This window comes from Catharus ustulatus, chromosome 2 (assembly GCF_009819885.2).
Source record: "Catharus ustulatus isolate bCatUst1 chromosome 2, bCatUst1.pri.v2, whole genome shotgun sequence".
Lineage (NCBI taxonomy): Eukaryota > Metazoa > Chordata > Aves > Passeriformes > Turdidae > Catharus > Catharus ustulatus.
Window position 1 is genome coordinate 29,806,126 of NC_046222.1, and position 13,806 is coordinate 29,819,931.

General features: G+C 51.2%; 1 protein-coding gene across 1 annotated transcript; it reads left to right on the plus strand.

Annotated features, from left to right (window-relative positions):
• The first annotated feature begins 1,561 nt into the window (after positions 1 to 1,561).
• PTPN6 (protein tyrosine phosphatase non-receptor type 6) lies at positions 1,562 to 12,411 on the plus strand. Its single transcript, XM_033051470.1, has 15 exons — positions 1,562 to 3,724; positions 3,982 to 4,104; positions 4,417 to 4,611; positions 6,699 to 6,918; positions 7,688 to 7,804; positions 7,981 to 8,097; positions 8,498 to 8,594; positions 8,986 to 9,065; positions 9,157 to 9,306; positions 9,414 to 9,545; positions 9,820 to 9,974; positions 10,249 to 10,316; positions 10,697 to 10,848; positions 11,520 to 11,617; positions 11,724 to 12,411. Exons 1-15 carry the CDS (start codon positions 3,717 to 3,719, stop codon positions 11,830 to 11,832), a joined length of 1,821 nt encoding a protein of 606 aa, XP_032907361.1. The 5' UTR covers positions 1,562 to 3,716; the 3' UTR covers positions 11,833 to 12,411.
• Positions 12,412 to 13,806: the final 1,395 nt, after the last annotated feature.

The following is a 13,806-nucleotide window of genomic DNA, read 5'->3' on the forward strand; positions in this document are numbered from 1 at the left end:
CTCTTAATTGTATTTAAAAAGTGTCTCGAGGGCTCAATTATAGTCTTATTATATTTAGTGACTCATCTGTTCCATACTACAGCCATTTGAGAGAGTGACCTCAAAGATACCAACTGATGGCTTCTCTATGGTGACATTTCCCTCCCTTACTGGTAATTTTTAATTAGATGGCTCAGATCAAAGACACCAGGGCAGCTGCATGCATCTACAGTAATTTCACGACTATAAGGCGTACTCTTTTGACTAAAATTTCCCCCGAACCCAGAAGTGCGCCTTATAGTCCGGTGCGCCTTATATGATGTACAAAGTTGTGACATTTGCCACCCGGAAGTGTGAGCTGCAATGGGGGGGCGAGTGCCGCAGGAGCACCAAGTCGGGGGGCGGCAGGAGCAGGCAGCCACGGCCGGCAGGAGCCACATGGGGAGGGAGGGAGCTGCCGCCGGCCCCAGCCGCCACGCGGGGAGAGAGGGAGGGGGCACCATCCCCGGATGCGGCGCTGGGAGAGAAGGAGGCGGCGCCGGCCCCATATGAGCCGCGCGGGGAGAGAGGGAGGCGGCGCTGGTCCCATACGAGCCGCGCAGGCAGAGAGCGGAGCGGTGCTGCCCCAGCCCCGTATATGCCGCACAGGGAGACAGCAGCGCCGCCCTGGCCCCGTGCATGCCGCGCGGGGAGAGAGTGGTGCTGCCCAAGCCCCGTACGTGCCGCGGGGGTAGAGAGCGGAGCTCCGCCATGCCGGCCCCCATGCGTGCTGCGCAGGTAGAGAGCAGAGTGGCACCACCCCAACCCCGTACGTGCTGTGCGGGTAGACAGCAGAGCAGCACCATGCCGGCCCTGTGTGTGCCGCGCGGGTAGCGAGCGGAGCGGTGCCGCGCCGGCCCTGTACATACTGCAAAGGGAGAGAGCAGCGCTGCCCCGGCCCCATGCGTGCTGCGTGGGTAGAGAGTGGAGTGCTGCCGTCCCACCCCTGTACATGCCGTGCGGGTAGACAGCGGAGCGGCGCTGCCCCAGCCCCGTACGTGCCGCGCCAGCTCCGTATGTGCCGCGCGGGTAGAGAGCGGAGCGGTGCCGTGGCAGCCCCGTACGTGCTGCACGGGGAGAGAGCAGTGCTGCCCCGGCCCCGTGCGTGCTGCACGGGTAGAGAGTGGAGGAGCACCGCGGCGGCCCCGTACAAGCTACGCAGGGAGAGAGTGGTGCCACCCCGGCCCAGTGCGCACTGCATGAGTAGAGAGCGGCGCTTCCCCGGCCCCGTACGTGCCACACGGGTAGAGAGCGGCTCCATGCCGGCCTGTATGAGCCACACAGGGAGAGAACGGAGCGGTGCCGGTCCCGACCGCCGTGCGGGGAGAGAGGGAAGCGCCGCCGCTGGCTCAGCGCTAGCCGCGCAGGGAAGGCGGGAGTGGGCGGCCACAGAAGCCGCGAGTCGTGGCCACCTCGAACCAACCCAGACCACGGGTGGCCTCGAGCCACCCCAGACCGCTGCGAGCCGTGGCTGCCCTGAGCCCTGCCTCGCCAGCTGGCACTGTGGGCAGGCAGGAGTGCCGAGACTCACGGCACAGGGAGGGCGCCTGGGACTGCATTTAAAGGCTACGCCAATCTGTGAAAAATGTTTGCAAATTGAGCACATGCCAGTAAACCCGCGATGGCGCGATTCTGTTATTAATTCGTTACTTTGTTACATGCCGTGCAGCTCCTCGCTGCAAAAAATAGTGCGCCTTATAGTCCGGTGCGCCTTATATGATCTGCAAAATTCGCTGACTCCCAAGGGGTGCGCCTTATGGTCGTGAAATTACTGTACTCCTTTCTAAAATGAAAGCAAGCAGAAGCATAAACTCATCCTGTAAATTATGTGACATGGAATTTGTGTCCACAAAAATACTATCAAGAGATTACACTGCACCCTGTAGCTTGTCCTTCTGCAGGATATTAAGTTACATGGGGTAAGTGCTCTCTCACTCTTGTTCTGGTCTGGGCTCTTTGCTTTCTTGTTCTTTCCTTGTTTCCTCGTGTCCAACTAATGTTCAGTTCCTCATACAGGTTTTGTCCTTCACTCAGTGTAGGGTGCAGGAGTGCCTAAGTTTTGGTTTTCATCTGCCTTGGCTTCATATTGACTCAGCATACTCTAATATTCTTTTGATATCAGGAATTATTTTTTGTGACTTCTCCTTGGAAGTTCCTGCCTTTTCTCCCTTAGCTATGAGCAATACTTGTTTCCTGTTCCTGATAGACTTATTCTGGTGCCATCTTTCAGGTGCAACTTCTACAACTTTATGCAGGAGTTGTTCCCTTGAGTTGGTCCTGTGCATTTAAAATCCCCTTGTTTTTTACTATCAGTTCTAAGTTAGTACCTCTGGCTGCCTGCAGCTTACTGCACCCCAGCTCACCATGTGCATGAAACCAGAAGCATTTCTAAGGAAGCGCTTGTACGTGCTTGGGTTGCCTTTCTAGCAATGAAGTTTAGCTTCTCACTCGTCTCTCCTGTACTTCCTTTTGTTGCTGGTTTCTATCTTGGCCATGAGTTTTTGTCTAGGTCTCAGCTAGCAGCCTGTTCATCTTTTTGCAGGATTTCCCAGTCTGGTGGTGTGTAGGGAAGTCTGCAGCTGCTGCTACTTGAAATGAGCAAGGCTCTTGCTGTTGCTGCTGCCCACACCACACAGGGTAGCTGAGATGTCTCCAGGGAAAAGTCAGGCTCCTTTCCCAGTTGTATTTCACTCTTTGGCCACTGCTTAGCTTCCATTCTTTCACCAGACCTGCAGACCTTGAAGCCAGTGTTGTGGGCAGGGCAGTCATGGGCTACAGCTGGAAGCAGCTAGGTGACTGGAATGGTTTTCATTCTTTTTGTACCTGGTTGTCCAGGTTGTCAGCTTTGGCCTCAGTATGGTTTGCTGGGATTTTGAAGGTCCTTGGCTCACTCCTGCAGTGCTGTGTGGGCTCCCTGTAGGTATTAGCTCTTTGTCCTGGTCTCTGCCTGCCTTCCTGAGCAGCTTTACCACCCTCTCCCAACCTCTCCATCCCTTTTGAGCTACCACTGCCTGTGTCAGTCCCATCCCATGGCAGGCTGGTTTCAGGCAGGCACAGCTGTGCTCAGAGCACTAACCTGGACCTTGAAGTCTGCAGCTCTGGGTTCACACAGATTCCCCCTTGTGCCTTTACACAGCATGTAGGACATTTGGGACCATTTATGTCGCTCATTGGTCTTTTGGAGGAAAAGGGGAACAGAGAACGTGCAGAACTGAGTTTTGTGAATATGGCCAGAACCTAAGAGGAATGCAAAGAGTCAGCCCTTGTGTACTAAAGACAGGGACCCAAAAATAATAGGGGCTATGGGGAGGAAAAACACAAAAGGAGAAGCAGAAGTGTATGCAAAGCAGTTTGGGGCTGCGGAGTGCTGCTCGGAGCACTTCCTGTTCCCGGAGTCGCGCGTGCCCCGCTGTGTACGGGCTCGCGGCTGCCCGTGCCCAGCAGCACTGCACAGCGGGCCAGAGATCAAGGCACCTCTCCAGGAGAAGGTGGAAGGGGAGAGTCTGAATGGACTGACAGCAGACTCCAGGAGAGATACATGGCCAGCTCCCAAGAGGCACCGGAACAGTTTGGTGTTGGGTGCCCCAGCACAGACCTCCAACTTCCCTTTCCTTTCCAGCACAAACTGATTTTTCGTCTGTGTTTTTTGAGTTGCTTTAGTGGCAGCCACTTGGCCACCTCTTCTTTCTCCCTCCACAATGGTGAGGTAAGAGGGTCTGAGAGGTCTGGGTGTGTAGGAAATTGGACCAAGAAAATGGGGTGGATCAAGGCAGGGATGGCCCTGGAAGCCTTATGTCTAATGGGAACCATCCATAGGCTGGGGGAGGCATTGGGCAGGAAGGGATGCTGCTGCTGGTTTTCACCTAGGGATGCTGACCAGGGACCATTCTTCATCCTACAAATCTCCACAGTAGCGCCCGGCCTTTTTTATTCACTTGGTCTTGCTTTTATTTTCTCTGCTAGGTGGTTTCACCGTGACCTAAGTGGGCTGGAAGCTGAGGCCTTACTGAAGGGACGAGGTGTCCATGGGAGCTTCCTGGCCAGACCCAGTCGGAGGAATCAGGGGGATTTTTCTCTTTCAGTCCGGTAAGTAACTTGGACTCCAGCTTCTGTCTTTGCAGTGTTACATACACAGATTCCCTAGATCCTTGCATGTCCTGTGGCATCTTCTTAATCCTGTCTCTATTCCTTTGAGTTCTTTTCAAGCTGTAAAACAATCTTACTTTCCCAGCATCTTCTAGAGCCTCCCTCAAGTTACCCAAGGATCTTCTCTTTCCAGCTTCTCCTCCCCATTTGTGGGGATGGTTTACTCTGGTTCCATGGTGGGAGGTAGTGCAGGACACTTTTCTGCCCCTTTTCCAACCACCTCATTGGATTGCCCTGTTCTTTATTCCACAGGGTTGGTGATCAGGTAACCCACATCCGTATCCAGAATACTGGGGATTTCTATGACCTGTATGGAGGGGAGAAGTTTGCCACCTTGTCAGAGCTGGTGGAGTACTACACACAGCAACAGGGCTCTCTGCAGGACAAAGATGGAACCATCATCGACTTGCGATACCCGCTCAACTGTTCTGACCCCACAACAGAGAGGTACAAGGACAGCAAGGCAGCTACTGTGTCTGTGATGAGGTGTTTCATGGCCTCCTTTCTGTCCTGCCTGCATCCTCAGAGCAAATACTGCAAAAAGTCCCTCCTGCCTTTCTTAACCTCGTATGTGTCCATGGGAGCAGCATCCCCAGGAATAGCTGTGCATACCTTGATCCATCTCTGCAGACCTAATGGGCTCTATTTTTACTTCTGGTTTCTGGTTGCCTTTGCTATTTATATACTGTTTCTGAAAGCAGAGGTTGTGTCCGCTGTGGATCTGCAGTGGTCTGTGGAGGGACACATTGTGTGGAAGCCCTCAGTCTTGCTCCAAACCTCCTTGGTTATTCTAGGCCTGGATGACTCACAGAGCTGAGAGGAGGACCATGTTCCCCTGCTATTCCTGGCCTGCTTAGTCTCCTTCCTGTCCCCGCTTTGCATGTGTCTCTGACACCAAGTTCCTAAATCAAATCAGGTGGTTTTGCCCTTGCATTTTGCTTTCAGGCCCTCTGATGCAGCTCAGGGGAGCTGTCATGCCCTGCTCTGGGGTGGACAAGTCCTTCTTGCACAGGTCTTCCTTGGGCACCTGGAGGCAGGGAGCAGAGATACCCTGGGCCGAAACATCAGGGTACACCCCAGCTTGCTCTGGGGCCAGGCTGCAGAGGGGGCAGGTCTGCTGCTGGCTGTCCTCTCCAGTCAAGGCCATTGCATCTTGGCCCTGCAGCTTCCTCCCTTCCTTCTGCGGTTGGAAACTTACCCCCTCCCCCCATGGGCTCTTACGAAAGCTCCTCTCACTCTCTCCCCAAGTGATTTTCCATCACGTGGCTTTGAAGAGCTGGGCTTTGCTGGGGGAGGGAGGAATGAGACCCATTAACCCCATCCTACCTGTGGAGGGGAGGCTGGGAGACCTCTTTGATGAGCAGGAGGGGCCAACCGATCCCAAGGTGGCATCTGAGTACATGGTGGCTGAAAAATTCTCTGAGAGGAGGTTCAGAAATTAATGACAACCGTGCACTGAGAGTCACCAGCTGATTCTTGCAGTGCATGAGGTGAGGGTCAACAAAAGTTACTTACTGAGGCCAGTAACTGTGTGAACCTTTTGCTGAACATGGAGTAACCCCTTGCTTTACTAGATGCAGGGGAGAATGAATGAATGCCCCAGCTGCCTCTGTGACTGGGCTGTGGCCTCCTGAACTCCATCTCAGTTTTTGGGAACAAATAGCCCCCCAACAATGTGAAATTCACCAGTACCATGCCAGGCCTTCCCTGTTAGCTGCTCCGTGTGAAGTAAATCTGTTCCCACATCCCCACGGCAAGGCAGGGAACACCTTGGTCAAATGGGGGTGATCCCATGAGGAGCTTGTGCCAGGAGGAGAGAAGGAGCTGTTAAGTGTTTGCTTTGAGGACAGGAATGTGCATGTGGATCAGTTTCTGGTGCTCACTCCGGTGGCCAGGGTGATTGCTGCAGTATGATGTACCCAGAGAATGGGAATTATCCTTTGAGTGAAGAGGTGACTGGGTTTCAGAGAGAGGAGTTGGTGGAATAGTTCTTTAATGGATCTGCTCTCAACACAACCATCTGGGTGCTGCTAAATCTGATGGGAGAGTTTCTGACTCAATAAGGGCTTATTTTTGTTTCCCTTGTGTTTGAGTTTCCAGACCCCCTTGCAGCAGTAAGGCAACAACCCCAATAATACTGTGAAGTGCTGAAACACACAGACTACCCTTTCCCAACTGGTGTTCCAGACAGAAAGTATCACTTACCTGTGCCTCTCTGTTACATAATGGATCACACTTGGTGCTTTCCTACTGTGTCCTCTGGTACTAGCCTTCTACTCCCTAGGTCCTTTCTGTCTCCACCTTCTTCTCCACCCTTGCACTTTCCTCTTTTGACTAGCTCTCCACATTCTGTCTCATCTGCTTTTCCCAAGATCCTGCTCCTCCTTCGCTCTGTCATTCCTTCCTCTCTGTCTCTCCCTTCCTTTCTTCCTCCCTCACCCTTCCCCAGTGTTGCTGTTCTTCTCTCATCAGCACAAGGACATCCACTTCCTGCATCTCCACCTCTTTTCTGACCCTTTCTTGTTTTTTCTTAGGTGGTACCATGGGCATCTGTCAGGCCCTGCAGCTGAGTCATTGCTCCAGGCCAAAGCTACCCCTTGGACCTTCTTGGTGCGGGAGAGCCTCAGCAAACCTGGGGACTTTGTCTTGTCTGTCCTCACTGACCAGCCCAAACCTGGGTCTGATGCTCCAGCTGGAGCAACCGGTGCCTCTGGGACTCGGCTCAAAGTCACACACATCAAGATCATGTGTGAGGTGAGCAGTGGGAGGGCAGAAGGACAGGCAGTGGTCTGATGGATGTCACCCAAATGGCTGTCACAATTTCTCCTATTTCTTTCACGTGGGATGAGGGGATTCCAAGAAGAGAATGCAACTGACCTTAAATGAGAGTAGCAATACGCCTGCTCTGGGCTTTGATCCACTGAGAGCACTGTGCCATAAACTCCGTGTGCTCAGGGCAAACTCCTCTGACCTCCCTGCCAGAGGAAATGCTTTCCTAGGTGGTACCTATGGATCTGCATCCCAGCAATGCCTTTTTCTTGAGCATCATCAACTTTGTCTAGGGGACAGGTGGAGAGAGTGGGGGCTGTGGAGCCTGGAGAAGCTCTGGGGAGTTATCACAGCACCTTCCAGTACTTAAAGGAGGCTCATGAGAAAGCTGGAGAAGGACTTTTTACAAGGGCATGGAGTGATAGAGCAAAAGGGAATACCTTCAAAGTGAAAGAGGACAGGTTTAGCTGGGATATTAGGAAAAAATACTTTACTGTGAGGTTGGTGGCACTGCTACTGTGAGTTGGAGGCACTGGCACAGGTCTCCCAGAAAAACTGTGGATGCCCCATCCCTGGAAGTGTTTGAGGTGAGGCTGGAGGGGGCTCTGGGCAACCCAATCTGGTGGAAGGTGTCCCTGCCCATAGCAGGGAGTTTGGAATTAGCTGCCCTTTATGAAGCCTTCCAATCCAAACTATTCCATGATTCTGTTATGAATGTTATGAGTGAGATGTTACAAATTCTTCCTCTGTTTAGAATGGACGCTACACAGTTGGAGGTGCTGAGATGTTTGACAGCTTGACAGATCTGGTGGAGCACTTCAAGAAGATTGGAATTGAGGAGATGTCTGGTTCCTTTGTGTACCTGAAGCAGGTAAGTCCAGTTTCCTGGTTTTTAGAGCCCCTTTGGAGTAACTGATTTGCTGTTTGTTTCTGCTTTTTGTCCCTTTCCTTCTTTTTTCCATGGTCCACAGAGGACACTTCGCTCTCCAGCAGCAGCATCTCTCTCTCTCTCTCTCACTCTCACCTATTCTGTTTTCCCATCCCCAGCCCTACTATGCTACAAGGGTGAATGCTGCTGACATTGAGAACAGAGTGCAGGAGCTGAACAAGAAGACAAATCTGTCTGAGGAGACGTCCAAGGCTGGATTCTGGGAGGAATTTGATGTAAGAAACTGCTGGGGGACATTATTTGGCTTTTTGGGAAGTCTGTATGCACCACCTCATTCTCCACCCTCGATTTCTTCCTGTACACAAATTTCTTGTGTGTCTTGTCAATTTCTCTCTGAAAGAAGTCTCTATTTGGAGCCAATTCCCCTGGGGAATGAGCCTCATCTTTAAGTGAACCCAGTGAGATAGAAATGTGCTTTTTCATGGTTGGGAGCATGAGTCACCAAGACAGTAAGGGCACAAACCTCAGACTTCTCAAGTCTAGATTTTGTTTTCACTTCTCTGCTCCCCCACAGCATGTCCATGTGTCATCAGAAGCACCACTGTGCCTCCTAGTGCCCACCTCTCCTGTCATACATTGTGACCTTGCCATGACTATTCTTTCTTCTGCTCTCAGAGCCTGCAAAAACAGGAAGCCAAGCACCTGTTTGACCGTCATGAGGGCCAAAGACCTGAAAATAAGAGCAAGAACCGATACAAGAACATACTGCCCTGTGAGTCTTGCTTCTCCACTATAGAAAAACCAAATGGACACAGACAGGCAATGAAGAGCTGTCCAAGCAATCCTTGCCCCAGCCCTCCAGAGCAGGTTACAAGGTGTATGGCACTGAGGATTTAAGAGCTGGTGAGGGAGGTCACAGCCTTTTCCTGTCCTTGAAGGAAGGAGAGTGGGGTGCATCAGACTCATTAGCTTCTGTGGCCCATCACAGAGGCAGAGAGATGGGAGTATGGAGTGAGACTGGCCTGAAGCCAGAGAGGGAAAGCTGAGGATATGGGGCATGCACTGGGAATCATGACTGAGGTGGCACAGGGCAGTGAGGGAGCTCCGTGTGGCTGTGCATGGAGTATCTCATTGCACTGTTCATTCTTTCACTGCACCCACAGTTGATCACTCCAGAGTCATCCTCCAGGGAAGGGACCCAAATATACCTGGATCTGACTACATCAATGCCAACTATGTCAAGGTGAGATTCTTGAAAGATGGCTGCGTGCCCAAAGCAGGGGAAGGCCTGCCTGCTCCTGCAGCTCTCCTGACCCTCCCCTGTCTGCACCCAGAACACCCTGATCAGCCCAGACGAATGCACCAAGACCTACATTGCCAGCCAGGGCTGCCTGGATGCCACAGTCAATGATTTGTGGCAAATGGTGTGGCAGGAGAACACGCGCATTATTGTGATGACAACACGGGAGGTAGAAAAAGGCCGGGTAAGTAGCAGTCTGGAGGTGTCCCTTTTCCCTTTCAACCATTGCTCTGCGTTTTCTCTCTCTCCTGCCTTCTGCCCATCCTCACCCTGCCCTTTCTGCCCACACAGAACAAATGTGTGCCTTACTGGCCAGAGCTGGGCACCACAAAGGAGTATGGTCCCTACCTTGTCCAGAACGCTGGAGAGCACGATGCACTGGAGTACAAACTTCGGCACCTCTGCGTGTGCCCTAAGGATAACGTGAGTGTGTCTGACCAAGGACTGCCATCCAACCCCTGGGTCTACCAGCCACCTAAACCTGGGAACTTCTGGGTGCTGTGATGATGCTGCTGTTTTATCATTCTTGGGGCTGCTGTTCCCACCTGGTTTGGGCTGGAATCACACTGGTGGAATCACCAACAAGTGTGCAGGAGACAGAGAATCTCTCTGGCTTCAAATTCACCTCTCCCTGGAACAGAGGCCAGGGACAGGGCTGGATTGCAGTTTGACCAGTGGGGTGCTTTGCTATTCTCAGAGCAAGGCTGTGCGTGAGATCTGGCACTACCAATACCTGAGCTGGCCTGACCATGGTGTACCCAGTGAGCCAGGAGGAGTCCTCAGCTTCCTCGATCAGATAAATCAGAAGCAAGAAAGCATCCCCAACGCAGGGCCTATTCTGGTACACTGCAGGTTGGTACAGAGGTTGGAGTTTGAAGCATCCTCCATCCCTTATCGAGGGTGAGACAGAAAGTCTGTCCTGCTGTACCCTAGGACTTGTGAGTGAAGCATATGCCACTCCAAATGTTCACTTTTTTCCCTCTTTGATGCCCCCACACCAAACTCTCTACCTGTTGAACCCATGACTCTTGTGGCATTTCTGAACAGCTGCTAAAAGAGCCATGTGCTTCCCCATTTTGTTTCAAGACCTGTCTTGCTTTGACTTCTGCTTGTCCTCTCCTTGCAGTGCTGGGATTGGCCGCACTGGGACTATCATCGTCATTGATATGATAGTGGAAACAATCTCCACCAAGGGTAAGAGGACCCCAAAGGACCTCAAAATGAACTGGGCTACCCAGTAGGACTTTGCCTTTAAGTTCAGTTGCAAAGGGCTGAAAACTATCAGGTATCAGTGGAAGAAGATCCTGCCATGGCCCTAAGAAAGTTGTTCTGCTGGATCTCTGTACTGTATCCTCTGCTTATGGCTTCAGCCTTCTCTTGAGCTTTGACTCTTCCTCCAAGGCCAGACTTGAAAGATACTGAGCAGAGGGAAAGATAGGAAGTCCATGCAGGAATAAAGAGTATGGAAGGAGGTAGAAACTTCTTGACTGCCCTCCACTGTGGCTGCTTTTGGTAGAGAACTGGGAGAAGGGGTAGTGAACATGTCCATACACTTTCCTGGTGCTCCTTGCTAGGGTTGGACTGCGACATTGACATCCAGAAGACCATCCAGATGGTGAGGTCCCAGCGATCTGGGATGGTGCAGACAGAGGCCCAGTACAAGTTCATCTACATGGCCATCTGCCAGTTCATAGAGACAACCAAGAAAAAGCTGGAAGTTATCCAGGTGAGAGAAAAGGGGCTCTACTGCCCTGTGAGGTGGCTCTGAGCCCAAGTGCTCTGTTTCACAAGCTTTAAGCTAATGCTGAGATCTACACAGACTACGGTGCTGCAGTAAGATCTGTGTCCCTGTTCCTCTCTTCTAAGGCTTTTAAATTCAGGAGACAAGTTCATTAGCAGCTGGACTTGTCTAGAACTTGTCTGAACTGCTAGACAGCAGTTAAACTTTAATACAGTTACTTCAACTATGTTCTGAATAACATCAAAGTGCTGTTCTGTTACAAACTTAGTTTAGGACAAACAAAGACTTTCCTTGCCTCTTCTTTCCTCTTTGTCTTTCACATCCTTGTTTTGCAGCTGTTAAGATCTTTTCTCTCTCCTTGTAGCCTCTGGCAGCATGCTGTTTCAATATTCTTTAGCTGAAATTTGGCATTTTCAGGCATTCTGGTGCCTCCAGAGATTTGTTGCTCCACTGTTGCCTCCTGTACAAGGCTGCATTTGCAGCTGCTGCTACCTCTGGTGGTGGTGGACAGTGTGCTGAGCCCAGGCACTTCAGCAGTCCACCTACTTCCACTGAGATCCTGGCACTAAGTGGGATTTAACAGCCAGAACTCTTCCATGGTGTCTCAAATGCACCTACCAGACCACACTCTTCTAAGAGTTTTCTCTCTCCTGCAGTCTCAGAAAGGCAAGCCAAATGAATGTGAGTATGGAAACATTGCCTACCCCCCTGCAGTGAGGAACGCGCACCCCAAGGTTTCACGAAAACCCTCCAAGTAAGAGCTCACCTAAAGCAGAGACCCAGCTCTGCTTGCCTCTGGCAAGTCTACCTGCTGGCTTGGCTGACTTTTTCCTTTCCTCACTTCTCCCCTGGTCTTACAGGCAGAAAGAGGAGTCAACAGTCTATGAGAACTTGGGGAAAAAGGAGGAGAAAGTGCGGAAACAACGCTCCTCAGAGAAGAAGCTGAAAGGCTCATTAAGGAAAAAATAATCATACATTGCAGCTAGCTCCATGGGACTGCAGGACTGGAGCTCACATCCCAGCTGGCCTGTCTCACGTTCCTTGCTCTTGGACTGGAATGAAGCCTTCCCCTTCTTTTCCATGCCAGCTTTCAGTGCTGTGAAGCACTGCTGCTTTCCAGCTCAGCTGATTGACTCCATGGTCCCTTGCCTGTGCAGGCAAGCAAAGTCTCTTGCTGCCCCCTCATCATCCATTAGCAGGAAAAGGTCACACCCCTCCTCTTCTTGCTCCCTGAGCACCAGGGCGCCAACTCAGGGAAGAGCTAAGGAAGGTCAGCCCAGGAGCTGCATCTCTGCCCACTGCTGAGTTAGTTTAGACTGTTTGTGTTCCCTGAAGCCTCAGCTTTCCAAGTGTGGAGGTTTTGGCCTGTTTCAGCTCAATTCCTCTGCAATTCAACCGCAGACTTCCTCTTTCCTTAACACCAACCTTCTGCCCCTCTTACCCTTTTGCTATCTCATCCCTCACCTGGATGCTGTAAATATACCAGAATTTCATGTGATGGCTATGTTTTCTTCTTTGTTTGTAAATAAACTTGTATTTGTTTGACTACTCAGTCCCAAAAGTTTCTTTTCTCTAATTTCTCTGAGTATTAGCTGTACTCCTGATTGTATCTGCAGACCTACAAAGATTTACAAGGATGGCTCCAGATTAGCTTCCTGATTCCCTGCTGCCCTCAGGCTTCTGAACAGAAGCTGTGATCAATTATGGTGGCTCCTTGCTGTGAGGCTCAAGTGTTGATGGTCATCAGGGAAGTCTGAGCATGGGAAGTCAGGTGTGACAAACTGACACAGGTTTTGCACCTAAATTTTACTTGAGGGTTTTCAATATGTGAACAGACAAAACCACAGCTGCTCTGACCTCATGCAGTGTAGCAGCCTGGTCCGAAAGCCTCTGGAGCACCCTTACCACCATGATTTATACACAATGGGAGGAAGGACACTGATTGCCAATAAGCTTTAAACCATAGGAATCCACAGATCATATCTGTTCCTTTAAACACTGTGCGCTCTGCTTCACCAGAGGAAGAAGTCCCTAAAGGCCTCTCTTCTTCCCTGGAGAGCCCAAGCTGGGAGTTGTTTGTAAAAAGAGATGGTTGGTTGTAAATAGACACGGTCTCATGGTGGCTGTCTTGACCATGAAGATTACGAAATAGCTGACTTCAAAATCTTGGTGATTAGAGAAAAACTGGAAGTAAAGCTACTTCCCTGGACCTGGGGAGAGCAGACTGTAGGCTGAAGGGAAGCAGTTAGTAAGGTCCCCTGGGAATCTGTTTTAGAGGATAGTGGGGTATACATAAAAGCTGCTCACTTTTTAAGGGCCTCCTTTCAGAGCACAGGAGCAGGCAATTACAATGTGTCGGAAGTCTAGCCGGTGAGGTAGAGGGCTGGCTTGGCTGAGCAGGGCTCTCCTTCTGAAACTTGGCAGAAAGTGTATGGATTTTGGAAAGAAGGACAAATTATGCAGGAGGACAGACATACTCCTTGTCCCTCTAGGGAAAAAATGCCCAAGCTTGAGTTGAAGCTGGCTGGTACTATGGCAAGTAACAATAGGCCTTTTAAAATATGTTAACAGCAGAAGGAAGACTAAAGGAAACCTACTGGTGGGTCACCTCATCCCTGAACCATGATGAAGCAGAGACATTTAATGCTGCCTTTGCTTCTTTCTCTAACACTGGTCTGGTGATGGGGGGTGTCCAGAGCCCTGGGCTGGATGGCCATGGCTGGGGGAGTGATGAACTCCTGGCTGACTTTGAACTCGTATGGGATTTGCTGCTGCAGCTGAACACACCTAAGTCCATGGGGCCCAGTGGGATTCCTCCCAGGGTACTGAAGAATTGGCCAATGTAACTTTGAGACCTGTCTCAGTCATTAATCAACAGCCTTGGGAATTTGTGTAAGTTGACGTGGAAGCTGGCAAATGCTGTCCTGATTTTCAAGAAAAGCA

Coding starts and splice junctions, on each gene's coding strand:
- PTPN6 (XM_033051470.1), top strand. Junction 7,805..7,980: donor CCTTTGTGTACCTGAAGCAG/GTAAGTCCAGTT, acceptor TCCCATCCCCAG/CCCTACTATGCTACAAGGGT. Junction 11,618..11,723: donor GTTTCACGAAAACCCTCCAA/GTAAGAGCTCAC, acceptor CTGGTCTTACAG/GCAGAAAGAGGAGTCAACAG.